At 32.7% G+C, this 25827-nt stretch overlaps 1 protein-coding gene across 1 annotated transcript in view; it reads right to left on the bottom strand.

Annotated features, from left to right (window-relative positions):
* LOC129222583 (E3 ubiquitin-protein ligase RNF8-like) overlaps nt 1-23137 on the bottom strand; it is a 35590-nt gene extending 12453 nt beyond the window's left edge. The window contains exons 1-6 of the mRNA XM_054857098.1: nt 22969-23137; nt 22541-22699; nt 15908-16021; nt 15589-15750; nt 9504-9851; nt 3765-4040 (exon numbers count right to left, since the gene is read on the bottom strand). Coding sequence (XP_054713073.1) covers nt 3765-4040; nt 9504-9851; nt 15589-15750; nt 15908-16021; nt 22541-22633 — 993 coding nt within the window. The 5' untranslated portion in view covers nt 22634-22699; nt 22969-23137. The remainder of the gene's footprint in view (nt 1-3764; nt 4041-9503; nt 9852-15588; nt 15751-15907; nt 16022-22540; nt 22700-22968) is intronic.
* Nucleotides 23138-25827: the final 2690 nt, after the last annotated feature.

The raw sequence follows: 25827 nt of genomic DNA, 5'->3' as shown, positions 1-25827 counted from the left end.
TCAAAATACAATTTTTTATAGCTACAGAATGTATTATATTAAAAACATGAACTAAAAATAGAATATCACAAATTTTTAAACATAAGGGTTTAATCATCAATTTTTTGTTCTTTAATCTATGATTTAAAAAAACATTTACGAGAAAACATATTTGCAAAATATGTTAAAAGTTTTTTTTTTTGTTTTGTTTTTTTACACCTAAATATTGCACATTCAATAACATTCTGTTGAGTTATAAATGGAACTGAAATTAGTTGTTTTGGTAGTGTTGTGAATTTCCTTTCATAACTCTATCAACTGTTATATAAGAAAGTTTTTATGTAATAGTTTTTGCCAATTTTTTTAAGTAAAATATTTTTTAAATTAACATTTTGGAGAAAAATATTATCAAATACTCATTAATTAAACATCATTAATATCTATATTTATGCATTAGAAATACTGCAGTAAATACGAATTGATTAGATTACTTCTTTTTAGCTTTAGCATAGTTTTGGACAGTTTAAGACAGTTTCGGACACTTTTGGAGTTTTGGACGGTAAAAACCACCTGTCCTGTCCTAAACCAGTTATGGACAGTCCAAAACCCATCGCTGACACAAATCCTTAAGGTATTCAAACCCATAAATCTTTTCAAAGTTATGCTAATATTATTTTATTAAGGTGAAAAGATAAACTTCAGCAGAAAAAAAAAATTGTACTTTTGTAAAAACCACGAAAGCTAATAAAGGCTCGTATAATGCTGATAAAAAATGGTGGCACCTTTCCCTTATAGGTATACTTATATATAAGTAAGATTAATAGTTACACTAAAAATTAACTACGTTGCCATCACGAAACTTTCTTCTAAATCTTTCTTATAATTCTGATCCCTCCCCATGCTTGTCGAGGAAGCAATATTCCCAACAAAAACAAAATTAAACACTTCAAAACTTGACGACCATTTCTATTCCCCATTCATCTCAAAAGCAAAGCAAAGAATGAAAATTGAAAATTATTTTAAAAGCCTTGCTTAAAATAATTATTACAAACATTTATTTGTTAACAAACACAAGATGGCAACAGTTAAAAATTTTAAATCATCACGATTTTCTGGTTATTTTACAACAGTTAAAATCACACGAAATACGCAGACAACAGTCTATTACAATTTATCTTTCTTATTGTTGCATTTATAAAGCTATTTTTATTCACACACAAAAAAAAAAAAAAAAATCAGCCCCTCATGGAACGATTGGCGCGAATATTAAACCAAAGAATTATTTACAAATGGATTCACATTTATTCTAAATTTCATCCAGAACGTAGTATTATTTCTTGAGATATGGCATTCACAATGAAAAAAAAACGTTTGATTGCGCCACCCCTTTTTCAGCTATTAGCACCAAAATAGAATCGGCTCTTATACCCTCTAGGGGCTACTTGTCGATAAATTTTTGTTTGATTCCGTTCATTATTTCTTGAGATACAGCAGTCACAATTGACAACAAAAAATGTTCTATAGCTCAACCCCTGTTTGAGCTATTGACACCAAAATTGAATCAACACCTGTACCTGTTAGGGGCAACATAAGGAACAAATTTTGTTTGATTCCGCCAGTTATTTGCTGGGAAATAGCAGGTACTTATAACTCAAAAAACGTCCCATTGTTCCACCCCTCTTACCCCCCTTGGAAGAATTCGCGCCAAAAACCAATGGGCACAAGTTCACATAGTGGCATATATGTTTACCAAATTTCGTTTGATTTCATGCGGTAGTTTTTGCTGTAGAGCGGCCACAAAAAACTGGTCACACAGACGTGACACACACACACACACAGACAGACATTTTCCAAAAATAGTTGAAATGGACTTAGCACACCTCAAAACGTTCGAATCCGTCAAAATTCGAAATTCGAAAATTTGCACGAATCCAATACTTTGTTCTATATATTAGATATAGAAGAAAGTAAAAAACAAATGAACTAAGCCAAAACTAAGTCTCTAGTAAGGTTTTGACAAAACCTTTAAATATATAAACTTTGGATGTGTCAAAAGTTCTATGTAACTGTTTGGTGTGCTTTAGCCTTGAGAGAGATGAATCATTCTCTTTATTGTTACCTTCATTTTGATTTTTTTTTTTCTTTGAGTAACAGATCTTTAGTTTTGAAAATTCAGCTCCTTGCTACATTCTGCATCAAAAATGTAAAAAGTAAAAATCATGATTTTCACGTTTTTGTAACATATCACTTGAGATATTAAGTTTGTAACTCGCATGTTTCATATCTTGCTATTTACTTAATCCTGAATGCAGTATTTTACATTTTTTTTTTTTTTGTATTGCTTGCTCTTATCTTAATTGTACAGCATGTTGTTATTGGATTAGCACAAAATAATAAATATTACACTACCCCAATTCCTTTTTGGTTTCTGCACTACTTATAGTTGGAAAAAAATGTTGTAATGAGAAATCTACAGATTATTTTTTCTTTCAAACTTAAAATAGCTGTTTCTTACAAAGTTAGAACATTACTCTAAACCTGTACAATCTAGAACTAAATTTCAGAGACTGGAAAGTGCAAATGAAGTGCCTTAAATAATTTCAATTGTTCTAGAGTCCTTGAAAAGAGTTAGATAAGTCTTTGAAACTCCTTAGTAAATTGTGCTTCAATTTTGATGGGTTGGAGGCGTGATCAAAAACTACTTGTTCCGACAGCCGATGTAAGTAAGTAACAATGCAATATCTTTTCTTCTCCAGCGCGCTTTCACTTTGAGGATTGCTATCATGGATTTGTTATACCCAAAACAATTTTTGCTGTCATTATCTTAATTTGCAAGAGCACATAACTTTTAAAAAGTTTTATTTGTCTATTTTTTCCTGAAGTATTTGTCAATTCAATTACCCCTTATAAGCAAGGTTCACACTCTTCCAGACAAAATGAATTTTAGGAGTTTTCAGGAGTCAAAAGCAAAATTTTCAGGAGTAATAACACAAGCGGTTTTTACAAAAAAAAATACAGAAAAAATTATCATTCTAATGTTCTATAAGAATGCAATTTTTATATTATTACAGAACCAAGGTTCGAAATTATCATGATATTTTGATATATATCTGATATTTTGATGTATATCCGATATTTTCAACCGGCACAAATTAACGTCTTCAAAATAGTAAATGCATCCTCAAATCACTCTTTCTTTTCCTACATTACTACAATATGTAGACTTAAATCTAAGGTTTCTCTTATTATTTCTATCTAATATTTCATTTTACATTTTTGTCAATTTTAATGAAGTTTAGCTGTTTTACTCATTTTTCTTGTGAGCTACTTTTACGGTTATGTGATTCAGAAATAAAAAATGCATAATCTGGTGCACAGTCATAAGATATTTTCTATTTTTTCAGACCAATGTTTTAATACTTTAGTAGGCATTTTTAATATGCTTTAAAATTGTTACATTACTAATAATAAAAATAAACATAAAATAAAAAAGAACTATTATATTACTTTGTGGTATTTATGATGTATTAATACATCATAAAAACATAGTGCATAACTTTTTGTTTATCTCTAATAATAAATGAACTACATTACTGTGATTAATGTTATTTATTTTTGAAAATACGGTAGTTAAAAAAATAAATATCAAAAAATTTCAAAATAAATATTGGATATATATTGTGATATATATATATCATGATATATATCGGCGAACCCTGTACAGAACATAGGACTGCCCCACCCCCTCCCTCACATACACACACAAAAATAAATAAATATAGTACCGATTCTGCTTGCGCTTTCAATAATTTATTTTTTTCAAGAAGTTCTCTCTTAACATTTTCTAGCTCTGCTTCCAAACATGAAACCTTATCTTGAAGTATTTGCACTTTTGGCACGTCTTGTGACAAATCTGAACTATGCTCTTCTTGTTTGACTTCAGGAGCATAATTTATTTCATCCAAGTAGACGTCCTCAGAGGGGCTATATGAATAATCCATATCTGTTACTTCACATTCAGCCCCAATTAAACTTACGGAGCTGTCAATCATTTCCTCTGGCTGAAAAAAGAACATAATATATTAAAATTTCTAGTCAATGTGCATACACACATACAGTAAAATTTTAGTGACTGCATTTAAAGTGACAACTTTGTTGTGACAATATGGTTGCCATGAACATCAAACGTTTGACTGCTTGTAACAAAGATCAGGGTTGCCACAGAAGTTCAAGAATAAAATCCCCAGACATTTCCAGGTTTTCTACTCGATTTTAGAAAAACTCCAGGATAATTGAATGTCAACTTACGTTATCTGATATCGGTACAATATAATTTTTAGTGTAAATAAACCTACTTTATTAACCAAATAATGCTTTAAAACATTTTCAATAATTGTTATCAAAATTTGGGTTAGGTTAAGACAAACTTAAAATTTAATACTTTTTTTTTTAATTCTTTTTCTTACTTTGTAATGTTTTCCTATTGCAAGATGATATGTGCTAGGGATCATTCTAGTATAACTGAGCATATTGTAAGAAATCTCATTTAAGTCTTCCTCCCTCCTTGCAGCACGAATAACAGCATTCCATCAGTCCATAATGTTACAAGACTTTTCTTTCAAATTTTTTATCAACAAGCAGTTGTTGATACTAAACTCTCAACAAGTGGTGTAACATCTTTTTAAAAAACATTGATGTTAAAAAAAAATGTTCAAAATTAAAACATCAATGTTTTAACAAAAACCACAATAGATGTTTCCAAAACATCTACATTGCCACTATTCTCAACTGTTACATAAACATGTGAAAAAATAATCACATCTTGATAAAGGGATAAAATCATAACATCTTTCTTTGACAAGCAAGAATCCATAAAAATCACAGTTCATTCTGTTTCAAAAATAAAAATTCATGCTAAATATTCCCTGCATTGATGATTCAATTTGATATTTATATTTTTAATACATAAGAATATAGAAAATTATTACACTATTTGTCTAAAATGGACTTCAATTTTTATTTAAAAAAGATTTTTTAGAAATCCTTAGCTTTAAAAGCAAATGGAAAACTAAAAAATTAAATGCTTTTTTTTTTTACAATTTAGTATTTTTACAAAAATTATGTAATTGCTATTACTCAATAACAGTTAAAGTTTGCAAAATTAAATAAATGAATAAAATCATTCCAATCTAGAATTAATTAAAAAAACTTCCAAGCATTGAAATAATGGAAAAGTTTGAAGGATGCATAAGGAGTGAAATCTCAAACATACTATACAATTTTCGGCTTGGATTTTCTTCCTCTCTACTACCAGAAACATTCGCTTATCTGGAATGCAACATTTACTGCACTTTCACATTTTTACGCAACAGTTTCACCCATCAGATGCAAAAATTGGAAAGGAATTCAATGAAATTTCCAGGTTTTCCATATTTTCCAAGTGCGTGGCAACCCTGAAAGATGCTCCACATACTTTTGCTTTGGTCGCACAGACAACTTAAGGTTGCACATGAAAATGCATTTCTTTGATAAGGTCACTGAATACATCCAATACAGGCCCTTTTAGGGACAAACTGAACTGCTGTTGCTTATGCAAAGAAGAGTGCTTTTGAAGGATGTACTTGCGCAAAAAAGTTTTTTGGCTGGCTATGACTTAAAAAGTTTTTGACAAGCCTGTACTGGGCACTCACTAAGGTTGAACAGGTGCTACATGCAGACCGGCTGACATGCCTCAGGTTGAGTATCTCTTTTTCATAACATTGATTGTTGTGTAATTTATATTTTTGGTTGCTATTGATTTATGTTAAAAAAGGAAAAATGCATGTATATATTAGGGTGGGTTGGCTTTTTTTCCCTTGCTAAAGATCAAGACACCCTATCCCCCTTTTTTTTTACATTACCCATAAGATCATTCTCCTAAAAATTCTGCATTCTACTCTTAATCGAAGGGGTTCATCAAACTCCCTACATTTTTAGGTTTTCTTTGTAGTTGAGCAAAATAAAAGTAACAGACATACCATTTGTAAAAAAATACAATTATTCATGATGTTTTGTAGCTCATTTATTGATTTGCTAGTTAAAATTTCGGCATGTTCAGATCAAACCTAAGTAACATTATCTTTCACCTTGAACAAGTTTTCCTTCTCATACATGAAATAAATCTGAGAACTATAAATTTTTGTGGATGGTAACGGACATACCACTTTTTTTTTTAAAGCCTTTCAAGAAAAGGCTAGTATTGATCAAAATTCTTTGATTTACTAGCTCTCAGTTTAAAAAATGTTTTACTTACTTAAGTGTACTACAATCCAAACATAATCAAAACGTTTGAGGTTTTTTTTTTTTTTTTGAATATTACAATAAAAAAACTTTGTGTTAGTAACGGACGTACCAACAGCTGTAATGGATGTACCTTTTCCACAAGATTAACAATAAGAATGAAAATAACTGACAAAAAGGTATGTATGATTAAATTGAAAGAAATTATAATACAAGATATTTAAAATGATGTTGACCACAGTTGTCAACAATTGTAACATTAAACATCCATGATGCAGTCAAAATAAAGCAGTAATATTATGCTGTGATAATGCTCAGGTCCATTGCTTATAAATATCTTACTATTTTCACTTTTCTCTAAATATTGCACCTTAAATTCAACATCTCCTCAGACTAGTATGCTCAACTATAAAAAATAGTTCTTTGCATTTAGTCAAAATTCTAACAATGACAAATGATTCTATTATTTTTTAAATCAGGATCATTTTCATCCTTTTCAGGCTGTTCTGTTTAATTTTCCACTCTTTCATTTTACCTGTTCCTGAAGACTCATCAGGTACCAGGATTCGATAGTTTTTATAGGATTTATATAACGTAGTCTTTGGTAATTAGTACACTAGTGCTGGACGATATATCGATACACCCATGATATATCACAGCCGGCGGTATATCGTAAACAAAACCGATGTCTTCGAATTTCGAATTCACCGGCGCTGGAATCGGCTGCACGAAACCGGTTGAACTGCGATCTCTCCGACGGACGTTCGACTTACCTGAAGATCGGTGATTCCCCTCGGAGACCTGCTGATTCGAAGACTACGCTCCCCCCCTCCACCGCTTCCCGTCGCGTAGCGCGAACGGAGGAGTGTTACGTCATCGGTGCATCTGGCATGGACCACGCTTGCGCTGCTTCAAGGGTGGATGGAGGGTGGGAGGGGACACGCCTAACGATACCGGTGTTTGGTAGCAAGCTTCGTCGTTTCGAATTTCGGAGGATATTCGAATTTCGAACTTGTTGAAGCTGCTGAAACCGGTTTTTTCACCTTTGCGAGCTTCACTGAATTTATCACTAAGCTTTTATTTGGAACCGTTCATTTGGTTTTCTGGCGCTTTATTAATTTTCTTTTCTCTGTTCTCCTTACTTCGTTATTATTGTTATTGATACATATTTTAAAATAATTATCATTGTTTATTGTTCCTATTGTTCTTTTTTTAACTTTCCTCTTAGTTTATGCTTTTAGACCGTTTGATGCAATTTACATCACTATAAGTTATATAGAGTTAAAACTTATTCTGAGAGGGGTACTCACAGGGAGGGGAGGAGGGGGTATAGCATGACTTGCGCCATCAAAAAAAAATTTTTGGACGGGAGGGAGGGGGATAATTTTTTTTATTTATTTAATTTTTTGATTTATTTTTAATCAAAAAATTATTTTGTTCTGTTTATATTTTATTTCATTTATTTATTTAGTTTGTGGGTGTGTGTCATTGGCATAGCACACAGAACATTTCTAATAAAATAATAATAATAAACCAATAATGTATATAAAAATATTTTAAAAAATAAATGAAATAAAAAGGAGATCTAAAAAATAAAATAGGGAGAGGGTTGAGAAAAAGGGAGGGGGGCGATTGGCACCCCTGTATTCTGATGTGATTGGCTGATTGGTATCTGAATAGTATTTTAAAAATTTTAGAAATTGTCTATATAATGCCAAAATCTTTGATGCAAATGATCCCAAGGTGTGTGTTGTAACGCTCCTGTACTGTACCTATAAAGGTTCCGAAATTCTTCAAAACTCTCGTTTCGAATTGAAAAACGTAATTATTAGTATGATCCTGTAAAAAATGAGAGCCTAATTTTTTTATAAAGGTGTGGAGATGGGATGCCATGATAAGTCCCCCTCTATATGTATACAGTTGATTATACCGATATATCGATACATCATGTTTACTTTCTGATATATCGCGATATGCAAATCCAGATATCGTCCAGCCCTATAGTACACCTTTTGTTTTGCACACAATCTATTATCAAGCCTTGTGAAATTTTTATCAATGTCTGAAGGAATGGCAAAATATCAAATATGTTTTTTTGGATTCTCTTCCATTGCAAGTGAAACGAACTCTGAAACAGAATTAACTATTTTTTCACACTGATATAGACCAGTGGTCTCAGTGCTCGTGCTCAGCTGAAGTGCCCCCATTTTCACTTCATATTTCATTTCACACTGATGCCTTGATGGTTCCTCAATGCCATCAAACTTCCTTCCTCAAAGAAAAATTACAAAATAGTTTCAAATGATCTTGGGCTCTTTCTTTTCTGTTAATCTCTGCATATCTAGTGTACAAAGTAGCTCGAGAATTAGCCCAGTGAGCATTTTGAATTTTCTTTTGACTTTTAAAATAAAACTTAAGAAATCCAATGTGAAATAACTTTGTTCACATGCACTTATCTTATCAAATTTTCCAAAATTATTTAACCATATTTACCCAACATATTAATCATTAAGAATGGCTTTAGTTGCTTTTTCAGCAATTTCAATTCATTTAATAATCATAATGAAAGAGAACAAACCCCTGTACAGCAATTTACAGCTCAGCACTCTTTTGTACAGCAAGGTATGAATAAAAGCTGTACTTTCTGCTAAAACTCCTGGGAATAACCTGAGCTTAGAAAAAACCTTAAAAGAAATGAACGGACAGAACAGAATGATAGTTTAAGAAAAATCACTTGTGAACGAAGTTTCTGAAGAATTGATTAGTTTGCCTTTGTTTTCAGACACTTCTAGCTGTAGAAAAACTATTAATTGAAGGGATAAAGATGCAAAATACATGAGATCTAACGTAATTAAAATAATCATCAAAAAAAGATGATTGTCTTGTAGATTTTGTATAAAACAGTGCTCTTTTTTTGGATGAATGTAAGGGATCTTTTTATAATGTTTCACACCAACAAATGCAAATATAATATCAACTACAAAATAATAAACAGCTTAAATGGCAAAAATCAAGTATTAACCAAACCAATGAGTAAAACAAAAGCCTGCATCAGAAGAACAAAAAGGAAAGCCGAGATATGAAATGTGGAAATACGACAACTATGTCAATTTTATAGAATGTAAAGAAATAATTATTCCAAAATATTCATGTTTGAGAAGTTTTAGATCCAGAAACAAAAACTCTCATTGAAAATAAAACACTGCTTTTTAAACGATAACACTAAAATTAAACATTTAACAAACCATTTCAACATTTTCTCTTTTTATAGGACTTTTGGCTTTTATTTCATTAAGGAACTCCAGAAATTTGTGAGTCGATGCTTTATTCTTCTGATTGTGCACTCCGTTAACTAATGCACTTTTATGGGGAGACTTCTTGGTGGGAGAAAGAAGAGATGCTGCATAAGTACTGGGCAAATTTGTATCATTAACATTAACTTGAGCTGCACCAGTGCAGTGCTTCTTATTCTGTTGCAGCTGATTCTCATCTGATTGTCTTTTCAAGTCATTTTTGAGAGGTGCATTAAGATCATTATCGTTTTTTGACTCCTGGTCCATCTCTTCAGTTTTATCAGGAGAACGTGCTGCAATCTGAAGAAGAAAATGTTTGAGTATGATTTGAACGTTTTGAAACACATGTTTTAAAAAAATTCAGTAGCATGTTTAAAAAAGTACAATAAAGTAGAGAAAGCCTTAGTGCAAAAAATTAGTTATTTAAAAGCCAGACATTTTCTGAGAATGGTAATCCGATTTTTTGCACAAAATTGAAATATTTTCTCGTTAATGAGGCGATAATTTTTTAAGCATGGCATCCCTGGTGAAACTAACCTGTGTTTGGCAACCCAAAGGCAATCTTAAATCTGTTCAAACTTGTTTACTTGTTAGCAGTTCCAGGCTGGGTAGATTCTTGCTTTTTCGTGCAATATACCTTATAGGAAAGCTTATTTTTTAACCGACTTCAAAAAGGAGGCGGTTATCAGTTCCAGGGTTCATACTCAATTATGATGAAAAAAATCCATGACTTTTCCAAGACTTTTTCATGACTTCATAAAAAATTTCATGACCTTGTTACACAAAGAGAATAGTACTATTTAATATCAAACTTGCCAATTTTTGGAAATGTGAATAAGCAAAACTTCTACGTGAGTGCAACTACCTCATTGAAACACTTCTTTGGTTGAAAAAACATTAGTGCACACTGCAAAAACTAATTTCTTCTTTTTTGTCTTCTTTATGTAAATTTAAATGAAGTAAAAATACAGTAAGTGCAATATAATTATGATTAAATGTCTTAATTTTTTCTTTGTAAAAGGGCAGAATGATAAAGAATGGGACAAATGTTGAATGAGTCATTCCTAAGTATCAATAAATTTGCTTTAAAAGTTGCCTTTTTAGTGTCAATAATGCATCTTATCATCCATGTAACATGACAGTATTTTGGTTCTTTAAAGTAAAGTCATTCTTTTGTATATTCATGTTTCTAATAGATATTTATAAAAAAAATTATTCAGTAGCAAATAAATCTTCTGACTCAAATGTACTTGTTTATTAATTTAAACATTTTCTAACACATATAAATTAATAGGTTTAGAAATTCCAGAACATAGAGTTTGATTCCCCTGAAGTTGAACCTAACAGTGGGTTCATGGATCGATTTCGCGGGCCGTATATTGGGCACTACTGTTTTATAATATTAGAATTCCCCTATTTCTATTGTCACATTAAAGATCTTTATTTCCTAAAACCTTTAAAAAACCAAGAAAACCCAGTGGTGCCCACCTATTGGGGGGGGGGGGGGGGGGGTCATGGGGCAAACTGAAATTTTTAGGGGGGTTTGAGGGATATTTTTCTCATTTGAGGGGGCTCTTGATTTGGGAGGGGTTTCTGCGATATTGAGGGGGGGGGTTGCGGCTTGCCCTTAGGAGGAGTGGGCAACCCTGGATAACCTCTGATAAATTTACTATGGTTTTCATGAATGATTGAAACGAATTCGGAAGCAATTAAATTGCATTTTGAGTGGGCGTGGCAAAAATCAAGAAAATGTAAGTTCCCTACGATAGAATATAAAATGTAAGAGGTGAAAATGATGATAAATTCAAAACTAGTGGTGTCCAAGCAGTAAAATAACATTGCAAAAAAAGAATTGCAATTGCTACAGAAGTGGATGCAATGGGATTTCAAAATTCAGACTTGTTATGGGGATCGTTCAGTTTTCCAGATTTAATAGGGTTTACATGCAATACTGTTAAATCATTCAAGATTTCTAATGCTCTTTCAGCGATTGTTACTTTCTCTCTGCCTAGGAAAATTTTCCATGACTTAAAAATAAATTTCCATGACTTTTAACGAAAATATTAATTTTCCACGACTTTTATGGGTCTGAAATTTATTTATTTTTTTTCCATGACTTTCCAGGATTTCCATGACCCGTACGAACCCTGCAGTTCATACCCCTTTTTTTTGAGTCCACTCACTGCATCTTACATTTCCTGCATTTTTTATTTTTTTTTGTTTATTTTGTTTGTCCACTCACAACGTTTTACTGAGTGAACTGATTTTGATGATTCTTTTTTTAATGGATAGGGGATAGTTCAACTTAGGTCCCATTACTTTGTTTGACGATATTTGTTCATTAGAAAAAAGCGTGGGTAAAAAAACTGTCAATTTCATCCAATTTCCCTATTTGGATCTAGACTATGGATTTGGGAGGGAAACCATTTTAGAAATTATGTTCATTGAGGGTACATGAAATGTATTATGTTTTTGAAATTACATTAGAATCTATTTTATCCAGCCCTCATTCAACCGGAACAAATTTTCTGAAAAAACATTTTTATTGTTATATAAATAACAATTTTAAATCACGCTAGCAGTAACATAGCAAGGGTCTGTCCAGGATTTTTCACAAGGTCCGTTTTTTGTAAAAAATCAAATAATTTTTTGAAAAATGAATTAATTTTATGAAAAATCAAATAATATTGCAAAAAGAAAAAATTGTTAAAACAAAATTTTAGAATTTAGAGATGGCACAAACTGAATCATTTAAACTTAAGTGTTTCCCTCTTCTATGTTGAGAATATCGTTCTGGGGAGTTTTTCTATTATTTGGAGAGGGAGGGGGCGGCATCGCTCTCTCAAGTATCAATATTTATCTACCATTCTACATTATTTTAAATTATACTAGAAATATTTCTGTACAGTATTTAAAACAATTTTAACAAAAAAAAAATTTAAACAAGGGTTCAGCATTTTATGTTTTGACCCAAGACACTCTTAAAAAGCACAGAATTTCGTTTAAAACTTACAAATTCCATGATTTTAACAAAATTAAAAAGAGATTTTATTTGTTTACATCTCAACAAAGCGTACTAAACATCAAAAATTCAAAAAATCAGATTCTCATAACGATTCAAAGAGATTGCAATTCTCAAATGAAGGCATCAAAAGTATAAAAACTGTTCGCAAAAGAAATATTTTTGATAAAATTACTTTAAAATTGCATTTTAGAGTCCTATGATAAACACATCATTAATAGCTGTGGACGCAGTTGAAGCAAAAAAAATAAATAAATAAACCATCGACTTATTTTAATTTGACTCATACAAGAAAATGGAATTTCGCTTTAAAAACTTGAAATGAGCGTTCTAACAAAAATAAAGACACTTTTCATTTATTTGCATCCTAATAAAGCGAAGTTATCTTGAAAAAAGAACAAAATAGGAGGGGAGAAAAGTGCTCACCAACTCCTTTTCAGAAAAGTTTACAACAATGCTGCTGTTAATTAGCTGTGATAAAATAAACAAACAAAATTATTTAAAACCAAACTTATTTTCAGCTGTTAATTTCTTTCCAAGATACAAACAAGCATTATATTTATTTGGCAGTAGCAATTATTTATTGCTTGCAAGAGCAGCATCACAAGAGTGCTGATTTTTTTTTTTCTTTGCAAAATTAGCAGATTTTGTATAAGTTGATCCCTCCAATTTGACTTTTAAAAAGGTTCCAAAAGTTTTTGGTTTTATACACATACTTTGAAGCGTATATTCGAGATGTTTTTTCACGGTTCATACTCTACTTTGAAAATTAAAAGTAAGGAGTGTTTCAGGAGTTCATCTTACTTTTTAAGGACTACTTTCTTGTTTAAAGATGCATTTTTTAAAACGTATTTCAGAAGAAATGTGTACAATGCTAATATTATTTATTTTTGCTTTCATGCAATATATTGAATGCACAAACATACTAAATTTATAGTAAAATATGCATTTACTGCTTCTTAGACGTTAGCCGTCTCTAAATCATATTTTCTGGAAGGGTGGGGGGGGGGGGGGGGGGGTAACCATTGAAATATGTTTTATTTTAAAAATTGATAAAAATAGAGTGATATTGATTGAAAATTAATATTTTCTCAAAAACGAAACAGGTACTAACAATTTCCTAACCAAAAGAATTTGAAAAATAAAATAAATACTAAAATAAGAACTATAATAAGCCGACTGAAGTAGTAAAAGCCAAAATAACTACCAACTATTAAAATAATTGAAATATTCATAGGATACAAAAGGACTAATTTCAAACACAACAATTTTCCGCACTGCTTGTGTTTGGTTTTGGCATAGAAACATAAGGTTACTCATGCGAGATTGAAATATAGAAAATTCAATTTAAATATTATGGATCCTTTTCAAATAATTATTCAAATTGTTTTAATCTTCAAAATAGATCAAAATTTTATAGGCCATTTCAAAACTTTTGTGTGACTCTACGCTGATAAACATTTAAAATTTGTCAGTTTTTTGAGTTTTTCTTCTAAAAAGTATAAAAATTATAATTCTAGGAAATAGTGATACCACTGTTTAGCTATTAAGTTGTTCTTTCATCTATTGTATTAAATAAGTTATGTTTATTCATGTTAAGCAATAATTTTTACAAGTTTTTAAAATAAAAAAACCATTTAAATAAAAAATTATCATATAAGCTATGTGTTATAGGTGAAAAAACAACGTAAATACAACAGATGTATGTATTATAACACTTTAAAAAGTTGAAACAATAATAAAATTCAGCCAGCTATTCCGTACTTAACTTTCTGACATTCACTCTTAAAGAGCATGAATTTCGTCAAAAACTTTTCAATTTAATGATTTTAAAAAAATACAAATGAAATTAATTTCTTTGTCTCTTCACAAGGCATAGTAAGCATCATAAATGGAAAATATTGTACACCCGTGGCGGATGCAAAGAGATTGCGATTTTCAAAGTGAAGATAATAAAAATATAAAGAACAGCACATAAAAGAATTTATTTGAGTAAATTATTTTAGAACTCTACAATAAACGTATTATTAATAACAATCGACGTAATTGAAGCAAAAATCAAATTAAACTAGCTATTTAGATTTTAACTTTTAGACTCTCAAAAAGGATACAGAATTTGGCTTGAAAATTTAACTTTGTGATTTTTATAGGAATAAAAAGGAATTTCATTCATTTGACTTCCAAAAAAGCATAAACAGCATCAAAAATATAAAAAAATCGATTCTCATATCGGATGCAAAGAGATTGCATCAGCCAAAATGAAAGCATCAAAAGTCTATAAACAGTAAATAAAAAAATTTATTAAAGCAAAAAAATTTAGAATGGTACTTTAACAAGTCTACAAGGTGTTATAATGTTAATAATTATTGGCATAATCGTCAGAAAATTGGGAAAAAAAATCGGATGTGGAAAAGAATCAGATTTCTGGGATTAACAGACAAAAAATAGCAGAATTACGGTAAAATTCGGTATAATGTAATCACTCATATCGGATTGGCGATAGAAGAAAATCTCTAAGGTCAAGTAGAATAAAGAAATAAGGAGTTTGTAAGGAGATAATAGCAAAATTCAGGAGTTTTAAGGGCCATTATTTTCTTTTCTTAAAAGCAAGAGTTTATAAGGAGATTGTAAGGAGCTTACAAACTCTTTTTGTTGTGGTTTTATGTTGTTTTTATACATATTATGTTCTGAAGTGCTTTGATCATGTTTTTTTACCTGAATATTTCCTGTTGGTGCTAAAAAAGCATCGTTAAGAACAATGTATGACATATGCCTTCATACATCGTATTCTTGGCGACACTTTCTTGACGCCAACAGGAAAAAGTTGCCAAGGGTGGGGTATATGACATTAGCTCTAATACTTTCATATTTTCTAAAATACTAGGGCTATTAAATACATTTTAATTTGTAAAAAAGCAATTTATTCAATTTTTAAGAACAAAAAGGTTTTTTTTCACCATCTCAATTTTTTTTTTTTTTAGAATTTTACATATTTAAGCCAGACAATAAGGTTACCTGTTGCTGTTCAGGAAAATTTTCACATTCAAGTTTCTGGAACCGTAAAGCCAAACACTCTGGTACTATTGGATTGCCTAAATATATGCAATCACCATCTTTGATAGGATGAAATTCTTCTGCTCCGATCTTAATTTCATTGACATATGTTCCGTTCTGACTCTGACGAAAAAAAACAAATTAACAACCTGGAGAAATGATCAACTCCAAAATAAATATTCATGAATAGTTTGGGTGTCACCAAAACAATGTTTTTTTTTCTTCATACTTTTCTTGTATTATTTTCATTCTAATTTGAATTTTAAATTAAGGTACTTACTTTATTATCTCTTACACTCCACCCTTCATTTGTGTATTTAAAAAAGCAGTGATTACGTGAAACACTACGATGAGAAAGACAAATGGGTGCAGTAGTATTTCGCCCAAGTAGCATCTATAAAGAAAACATTTTTATTACCAATTGTAATCATTAATTAAGTTTTGTTTTGATTTTTACATGTTATAATGAATCAAAATTAAGATTTTTTACAGTTTTTTTTTTCTAAATCCCATTCCTGAATGAAAATACATTTTACTTCCACTTACAGAGGTGCTGACAGTGGCATGAGATACTCGGGAGATACCAAAAAAAAATTTTTTTTTAATGATGTTAAACAAAAATTTCATTTTACATTAAAATTTAGTCTTAGTGTTAGCCACTGCTAAAAGTAAAGGCCAGGGAAAAATTTTCGAAATGATGGGCCTGGCCCCACCCACCTGCACTTAATTACGAAAAATTTATATAGGTTATTGAAATATTGGATATTTTATCAAATGACTTCATTAAAAATTTTAAATATTTTTGAAACATTGTATTGGGTTATTAAATAACTTCATGAAAAAAAAATAACCTTATTAAAACACAAAACTGCAAAAATATTGCATAGACATGATTCAGAGTAAAAAGGTAATCATTTTTCAGTGAAAAAAATGTTTTGAAGCAAAGCAGCCTTTCTTATGACTGCTACTTAGCCATCAGAGGCTCAAAACTTTCGTACTCAATTTCAGAAATGAAATAAATGAAGAAGTTTTGGAAGAGTTTTGAAGGAGTAAAATGAGATTTTGAAGGAATACTAATGGGCTGTCATTAATGATGTTGCACTTTTTTCCATATATTTGGCCCCCTTCCCCCCTTTGCAATAAAATGTCACACTTCACCAACTCCTCTTCTTGTCACATGTTATATTTTTTATAAACATATTGTTACAATAACTGTGTAATGTCCCTCTTTGTCACCCTCTCTCTTCCCCTTGTTATAATTTCATGAACCTGTCTTCCCCTCATAGCATGACATCACTTGTGGATGACCCTTTCTACAATATCATAACTGCGATTTACTAAACAATTGAATTTTTAACATAATCACTTAATATAGTACATCTGCTTATGTATTTTCAAATATTAAAATAATAACAATAGTCAACACTAAAAATGCATTCAGCTCAAAAATAGCAATATTTCCAAAGTATTTCGCCTCACTAAACATGAAAATCATCATTAAAAGTTTTAATTAGCTCTAGTTTTCAAGCTACCAAGCCAATTAGGATAATGAGTTCTCACTAATGCTCTTTTTCCTGATAGAAACACCCCTATGGGACCGACTGTCTGCTAAAATTCGATCCCAGGTTGGGATAGAAAATCTCACTACATAAAACCAAAATGTACTTCAAGAAATTTAAACTTTGGGAAGAGAAATGCCCAAAATCAGACTTTAGTAGATACACCCACTTCTGCTTTCACCCATGCTCATTTGGCTGGGACTGGGAATAATGATGAACTTTGTGAAAGCTGTGAACAAAGACAATTTTCCAATACTTAAAGAGGAAAATTTCCAAGATATATTAAAGCTAAAGTTAAGGAGAGAATTTTTAACGACCCTTCAAATACGTACAATTATGAAAATAACAGTTTTTGAGAAAAAATTGCGAGGGGAGAAAAAAACACCCAAGAAGCCTTTAAGGGTGTATTACAAGTATTTCTAAGCAGCAGAAAAGATGAGAACCAAAAATAATTGGTCAAACAATCCCAAGTGAAGTTCTGTGACCATTGATGAATGACTTGTCTCTAAAACTCTATTTTGTTCACTTCTTCCAGGATATTTTGTTTAAAAACTAAAGCTATGAGCAGTGAGCATGAGGAAAGGTTACACAAAGATATCTTTACAATGGAGCACAGATATCAGGGTCATTGGGCTGAGTTAATGCTCACAAAGTGCTGCTGAACTATCACAGAAATGGTCCCTATTTGACGCACAAAAAGCAATCGAAAATGGAGCGTTTACCGCAATAAGCCAAAAGCAACTACTGCTTTCCAAAAAAAATAAGCATTTTCAAAATGGAGCAGGACCTATTTAATAACATTTATTACACAGGATCTTTTTTTTCTTTTCAACATTACATTTAAATCAATGTGTGGTTGCTGTGCATCTTTCTCCAGTGGGTTTTTATGTATCTTGAAAACAGGAGCTAATAAAAAAAATCCACTAGCATATTCGTTTTTCTCGACCCAAATTTAGTAGTAGGAAATAACTATTTATGACTAGGATGCAGACAAAAAGTTACTTTTTGTTGACTAGCAAATTGGACAGCCTGACTTTTTCTGCTGAGAGTGTGTGGAGGGCAAAACTAATCATCATAAAAATCAAAAAAATAGCCAAGCACCATTTAAGCACGTTTTACTTCACTGGTGAAATGTCGTAGTCATCTCATAATATTTTCCCCTTCAACTTTTATGACTTCTATGATCAATTTGCAAATCGCATCTTTATTTAAAAAAAGTAAATAAATATACAAATTTACAGTAAAATCGCAAATTGTGACGAAGTTAAGTTGTCAATCGAAGTATTTTAAGATACTGTCATAGAGGAAGATCATGCAGTTTTGAACTAAAAAAGAAGGAGTCATGTCATGGGTGCAAGTTTGGTGATGTGTTCAAGACGGAAAATATTTTGAGAACCTCAAACATGCGTGCTTAAGGAAAAATTTATGAGCATAAATGTTGTAGATTTTGACTATGACAGTTTTGGAATTTGTGAATTTTTAGTTTTTGACTTTTTTAACAATATGGACCTAGTAATTCTAATGTTTAACCATTTTGATATCGTAGTTCCAACCCCCCCCCCCCCCCCCAAAAAAAAAAACACCAACAACGGGGGTCTGAGGGCTCTCCCCCAGAAATTTTATTTAATTGAAGTCCAAAAAAACGCAATGATACGCCATTTTGGTAAAGTTCAGGGACTCTCTTACATCAATTTTTTCAACCTGATAGTCCGAAAATATTGGACGATCTTCAAAAATATTACAGAAAGGGGGGGGGGGGACGCTGGCTCTCCCGGAAATTAAAGCTTTGAAGATTTTAAAATTGAAGCTTTAAAAACGAAATTGTACTCCATCTTTCATAACATTTATATGCATTTTGAATGCATTATCGAAGGGATAGAGTTCAAGAACTCTCCTTCGGCAATATTTCGAAATTGAAGTTCCAAAAACGCAATTTTAGACGATGTTGGATGATGTTAGGGGTGAAAGCGTTCGGGGATCCAAGCCATTAGTTTTTTATCGATCGTAAACTTTTTTATTACAGCAATAAAGTCGCTTGGGATATAAGATTCACTTTTGGCAACATAAATCAGTTCTGATCGGAAAGTCTACCCAATATAACGCGAATAAACCAGAAAAGAAAGAAAGGTGGGGGAAGGGTATGGGAGATTAATGAATTGGCACCATCCCCCCCCCCCCAGTCTTCATTTGTAAAAGAATTATTTTATATGATAGCAGGATGTAAAATCAGCAATAAAAAAACAGCTTAGGTGAAGTAGATACCTTTTTTAAGGAGGAACACTATGCAATATTCATTAAATTAAAAAAAAATAGGTTAATTGAATCCTCACCTAAGGGAGGCCCCCGAATCATGTCCCTCAAAAGGCACTCAAATACAGCCTAAAGTAGCGTTTTAAATATTTCAGCATCGAAAAATTTTCGGAAGAGAACTCCCGAACCCCTTCCTCTCTCTAAGTTCATCACAAATTTCCTTAATTTCAGTTTTTAAGGCTTCAGGCTCTTAATTTTTTTTCAATTGACAGTACCCCCCTTTACCTATATACATGACTTATGACCGCCTAAAAGTTTTAATTCTTTAATTTTGGAAAAGCTTTGACAGAAGTTTCCGACACCCTTCCCACTAAAGTCATCCAAAAATAGCCCAAAACAGAGTTCTTAAAACTTCAGAAACGAAAATTTTTCAGGCTGGGCGGCGGAATACCCCCTTCTTGTGAAGCAGGCACACTAAACGCAGTTTAAGTTTGTTTAAGATTTATTTTTCTATTGAAAGAGCAACTCCCCTCCCCACATCGCCAAAAACAACCAAAAGTTTTAAGACTTCAGTTTCGAAAATGTTTCGAGAAAGACCCCTCCTAAACCCTAAGAACTCTCTAACCCTTAACTCACTCAAAAATAGCCAAAATAGCATTTCAATACTTCAGCATAGAGAAATTTTCGGGGGAGAGAGACACCCCCCCCCCACCCTGAACTCTTTCCCCTAAGTTCACAAAATTTGACTTAAATTTGTGGCGCCCCCTTTTCATCACCGAAGTTTTTAAAGAAAATTAGAAGAATTTGATTTCTAAAATTTATCGAGAGGAAGCCTTCGAATTCCCTCTTCTGAAGTCCCCCAAAGATTACCTACTGCAGAGTTCTGAATACTTCAGCTTTGAAGGGGGAGGGGGACCCTGAACCCCACCCTCAATGTTCATTAAAGATGGTCTAAAGTTGCGCTTTTAAGACTCCAGTTTCGGAATTTCGCCTAAAGAGAGTCCCCTCCCCTCTTGACATTGCCAAAGACAGCCTAAAAGTTTTATGACTTCAATTACAAGCATTTTTCGGGAGAGGGTCCCAAATACCCTTTTTCTTAAGTCATTTTAGTATAGCCTCAAATAGTTATTATTGCATCAGCTGCAAAACATTTTTAGGTTAGAACACCGAAACCATCTCTCATAAATTCACCAAAGATTGCATAGATTAGTGTTTTTAAGACTCCAGTTTTCAAATTTTTTTAAAGCCTCACTCTAACCACTTTTACATCATTAAAAACAGCCTGAACATTTTTGACTTTTTTTTTTTTTTTTTTTGAGTTTGCAAAGGAGAAGTCCCAAACTACTTCTAGCTTCAAAAATAAAGTTTTTCGATTTTTTTTATTCTGGAGCCCTTGAGTAGACCCCTCCCCCCTTAGATTCTCCAAAATATAAATGTGTTAAGACTTCAGTATGATGGGTTAATTTGCGAACTTTTCCTTTTGGCAAGAGCAGCGTTTTTTTCGTAAACTCGTGCTGCCATTATTTTTCTTGTTTCCTTTCTCCCCCCCCCCCCCCATTTCTTTTCTAGCGAGTGTTAGACTGAAAGTCATTGGAATTTAGCGATTCTTCAAGTCTTAGAATATTTTACCAGAAACATATCGGAGATGCAGGAACAGTTGCCCATCGGTGTTTCAAACCAGCTTGAAATTTACCGCCGATTCTTTCCAGGATTCCTATTCTCATTAAAATCATCAAAATACATGATAGTTTCAGTTTTACCTGGTATGTAGACGCCCTTTGATGTGAGGTAAACATTTAATCCCGTCAGCAATCACACTCAACCGGTGATTCAGATTCAACTCTAAGACAATTTAAGAGCGCACATAATTTTCATTTATACGTGTAAAGTTTGCAAAAAAAAAACCCCGCAAATGAGGGGAAAAAAAACGAAAGGATGATCGAAAATAGCAAGTGAAAAATAAAGACGAAAGGCGATCAGCTCGAAAAATTAGCGAGCAACTCCGCGGTCTGCAATGCAGTGAGTTAGAAATAACAGAGCTACCTAAAAAAAGTCAAACGACGTGAGTTTAAAAGGCACTTCTTCCAAAAGCACGTAATGTCGATGTAAATTCGTGGTTGAGGAAAGGTCCAGAAATTAAAGCATATTTTTCAAACACTAAATTTTTCTTTTTAATAAAAACTGAAGGAAAGTCATCAAATTTCTTTCTGTCCCGGAAATTTTGTCCAAGACGGAAATCCGTCCTGAGACGGAAGGTCTTGCACCCATGGAAGGAGTTAAAACCAAAATGAAGGAGTTTGAAGGGCCCTTCAAAAAATTTCCTAAATGAAAGAGTATTGGAGGAGTTTTGAAGGAGCGTACAAACATTGTAACATGCAATTAAAAAGCTTTTTTTTTTTGTAATTTTGTGCTTTAATAACTTTGAATTTTATCACTTAATTTTATACTTTAAAGTAAACATGGTTTTCAACAGTAATATTTTCATAAATTGTTATACAAAAAACTAATATGATCAAAACACACTCCTAAACTACAATCCTTAAACAAAAAAACTAACTCAATGATGCCAAAACCAGTATTTACTTTTTTTAAAAAATCCCTTCCTATTAAAAGATAGACTTTTAAAATTAACTTAAAATACTTACGGTCTATGTAACTAACATTTTTCTATGATAAAAATTTATTTTTTAAATAAAAATATCCTTAATGCAGAATTTTAATCAGTCATTAGTTGGAGAAAACCTAACCTGACAGTACTGTGAAGGCTAATCTGGCCCTAATCACAGCATTATGATGCTGTCAGGTTAGGCAGGGGCCAATCTTGGGGGGGGGGGAGGGGGTTCATGGTGCAGACTGGGGTGGGAGAACTGTTTTGAGGGATATTTTCCTTTTTGGGATGGGGGCTCTTGCTTTTTTGGGAGGGGAATCTTTGCAACATTTGAGAGGGCTGCACCCTTGCTCTTTGAGCGGCGGGGGCACCCCTGGGTTACCTTTGCCTCAACTATTGGCAATTGTATAATGAATGTCACAATCGACTAAAACTTCTTTAAAAAAACATAAAACACATAAATAAGGATAAAATTTAACATGGAACCACAACTCACCTCTGAACCACACATTTCAAAAGATAACCCCTCATTGGGCCCGGAAATCAGCTTCAAAGATCCGGTAACAACTTTTTCTTCAATAGCACTCATTTCTGCCACTCGTTAAAACGCTTCACCCCAATTCACCACATTCGCCACAATTACGTGTGGCAATCACTATAGAACATTAATGTTCAATTATTATCAAAGAAAAACAAGCAAGAACATAAAAATGTGAAAAATCTAAAAGCATTGAAAAAAGTAAACAAATAAACAAACACATAAGAAACACATTTATCGTAACTTGTATGTCGTAAAATCTGGTTAAGACTAAGGACAAACAGCTGCAATTCAAATAAGGGATTACACTTCGAATTATAGTAATAACATAACTTATTTTTAAATAGCTAATGACAAAAAAAGTTTTTCTAAAACCTTCTCTTTACCTGTTACAAATTCATAATAAAATGACGAGTAGTACAGGATGTATATGTAGTTTCATTTTGAAAAAGGAAAGAAAACAGAACTTATTTCGCCGAATCATTGGAGAAGTATACACAAAAAAATACTGCGTGAACAATTTTTTTTTAAATACAAAGTCAAAATCTACAGCCAAATCCCAAATTGAAATTGAATATTGAAATTGCCAACGTTGCCACTAAAAGTATTTGAAATGAATGAAGCAACAACTGAAGTGGCACTGATCCGCCAAAAGCATGGAGGAAATATCAAAAATAATGAGAATTTTCCAGAAACATTTAAAGATTGCAAAAATAATTTTAATTTAGATACCTTGCATTCAAGTTATGTTTTTTGCAATAACGAATGGCGATAGAACGCTACTCGTTGAGTTTCTTGTTTCTACAAAGGAAATCGACCTTTTTTGTACCCCACCCCCTCTCGACTTTCAACAATCCTTTTTTATATAAAAACAGCGTCCAGCATACAACAAACTTCCGTGAACATTTCCTTCTAGGCGGTGATATACGTGTGCTTTTATCTTCCAGCACAGCAAAAAAATTTGCCATTTGATACTAGCCGACCCAACTTTGATCCAATATTGCATTGGTCAAAAAAGGATCCAGTATTAGCCAACATCAGCCAATGTTTGATGCGAGTGCAGCTCAATCTTAATATATAAAAATCAATGTCCTGAGATAATATATATACATATATATATACATATATATATATATCAACGCACAGCCGAAACCGCTGAAGCTTCAGACTTGAAATTTGGCAGGCATGTCCGCATGATTACGAAAGTAACCACTAAGAAAGGATTTTTCGAAATCTCAATTAGTTCGGGAGAAATTAATTAAAACCTGAGAAATTAAAACCTGTCATTGAATTCAAATCCCTTATTTTCGAAGGCTTTCCTCCATTCAAATCATTATTCAGTACTTCATCTCAACTTTTGGTCGATAGCGAACTATAAATTTGATATTGTTTTTGTTTCTCACGTGGTTCTTCGAGGCTTTTCTCAAGTCAAATCATAATGTTTCTGTCTATTGCTTTCATTTCTTCAAAACTAGAAACGAAGTTTTTAAGAACATCATCACAGGCGAACTATCCTTTTGAATTTAGAAGAGTACAGTTTCCTGTTAAAGTTTGCTTTGCAATAACCATTAATAAATCACAAGGACAGACATTAAAAGTAGCAGGGACCAATTTAAGAGAAGACTTTTTTTCACATGGCCAATGTTATGTAGCTTTCTCCAAAGTCAGTTCATCAAGCAGCTTAATAATTTTAGCACCAGAAAAAAAAAAAAAAAAACTAAAAATGTTGTATACAAAGAAGTTCTTGCTTAAACATAGGTATATCAATAAAATGTGGATGGCCTGTGTTTGCAAAGATAATCAATACTTTAAAAGGATCGTTAATAACAGTTAAAGATCGGTTAAGGACAAAGGCATATATGTAAGGAGTTCAGGGGCCACGGGATCCTCCCCAAATTAGAAAAAGTTATAGGTAATAAGTAATTATTATAGGGGATTTTCGAAACTAGGTGCACCAAGCACTGTTAACCCCTGCTAATTCCATTACCCGAGCAATGCCGGGTACGGGAATGCTAGTATTGCATAAGAGGTAACCGTTCAATACTGGCCAACCTTACTTTATTTGATATTGGCCAATCTTCAAATGTTTCGTTTTCAACATTAGCTAATACTGTTGGGCCGTGGTAGCCCGATCGGTAGAGTGTCGGATTCGGGGCCGGAGGGTCCAGTGTTCGAACCTCGATGATCCACCGTCGTCATTAAAGGGGACTGGGCGACGTTAAATATGCTCGTGGTCTCAATGTCCTCCAAGTGAAACGATACCTCTGGGGGTGCTAGCACCAGGTCGCTATTAGCTCCTGTACTAGTTCTAAATTCTAATTAACTATTCGATCCGGTGATGGCGCTGCCATCAATCGGTATAAAAAAATAATGGAGGCAAGGCACTTAGTATGCAGTCTTCACATAAATACAGTTGTAGTCAGTTGTGACTGTTGTGCTGCTTGGGTAGGGACGGTATAGTTTCATTTTTTTCTCCGGTTTTGAAAAAGATCCGGCCTCATTTTTAACGATCTGTCTCCTTGTTTTAAAACAGCAAGCGAGACCACGTGTTTCGAAATGGGAAGATTGGGCGCCGTCGATTGGGTGCCGGGAACGGGCGCCGAGCATTTTGGGCCCGGGGACATTGCTCAGCGCCCAAAGTTCCCAGTGCCTAAAGTGCTAGGCGCCCAAAGTGATCGGCGCCCAATCTTCCTAGACCGCATATTTTTGAATTTTGTCTGCATTTGTTCCCGTTTTTTCAAAGTGGGAAAGATATGCAAGATATTTTGCTTACTGGGCACGCTCCAAACTTTAATTTCTCAAAGCTAGGAAAAAATTGTATCCTTTTGATCCCCCCCCCCCATCCACCAAAAGAAAAAAAAAGCGGGAGGAAAGTTTAGGAAAATTATTAAAAGTAACCCTTTAAATGAACATTTTGACACTACTCTTGAGAAAAAAAACAACTTGTGTGTATTACTAAATTCGGGATGATTTTAATTGAAATTCCACTTTACAACTAAAACTGCAAAACATCAAGTTTGAAAATTCAACTTCCATGATGAAAAAAAAAATGTGTGGGTTTTCTGGAGAATTTCCCCCATGTACAGGTGCGGCTCCAGGGCCGTGCAGTCTGTGCGACCGCATAGGGCCCCTCGGCTAGAGGGCCCCATGCTGACTTGTATTCAAAAACCTTTTTTGCCGATTTTTTAGAACAAGTTTGACCTAGTTTAAAGCTTTGTTGATAGTGGGCAAAGGCGACGACTGGC

Source organism: Uloborus diversus, chromosome 5 (genome assembly GCF_026930045.1).
Source record: "Uloborus diversus isolate 005 chromosome 5, Udiv.v.3.1, whole genome shotgun sequence".
Taxonomy (NCBI): domain Eukaryota; kingdom Metazoa; phylum Arthropoda; class Arachnida; order Araneae; family Uloboridae; genus Uloborus; species Uloborus diversus.
This window is presented reverse-complemented; position numbering and strand designations above follow the sequence as displayed.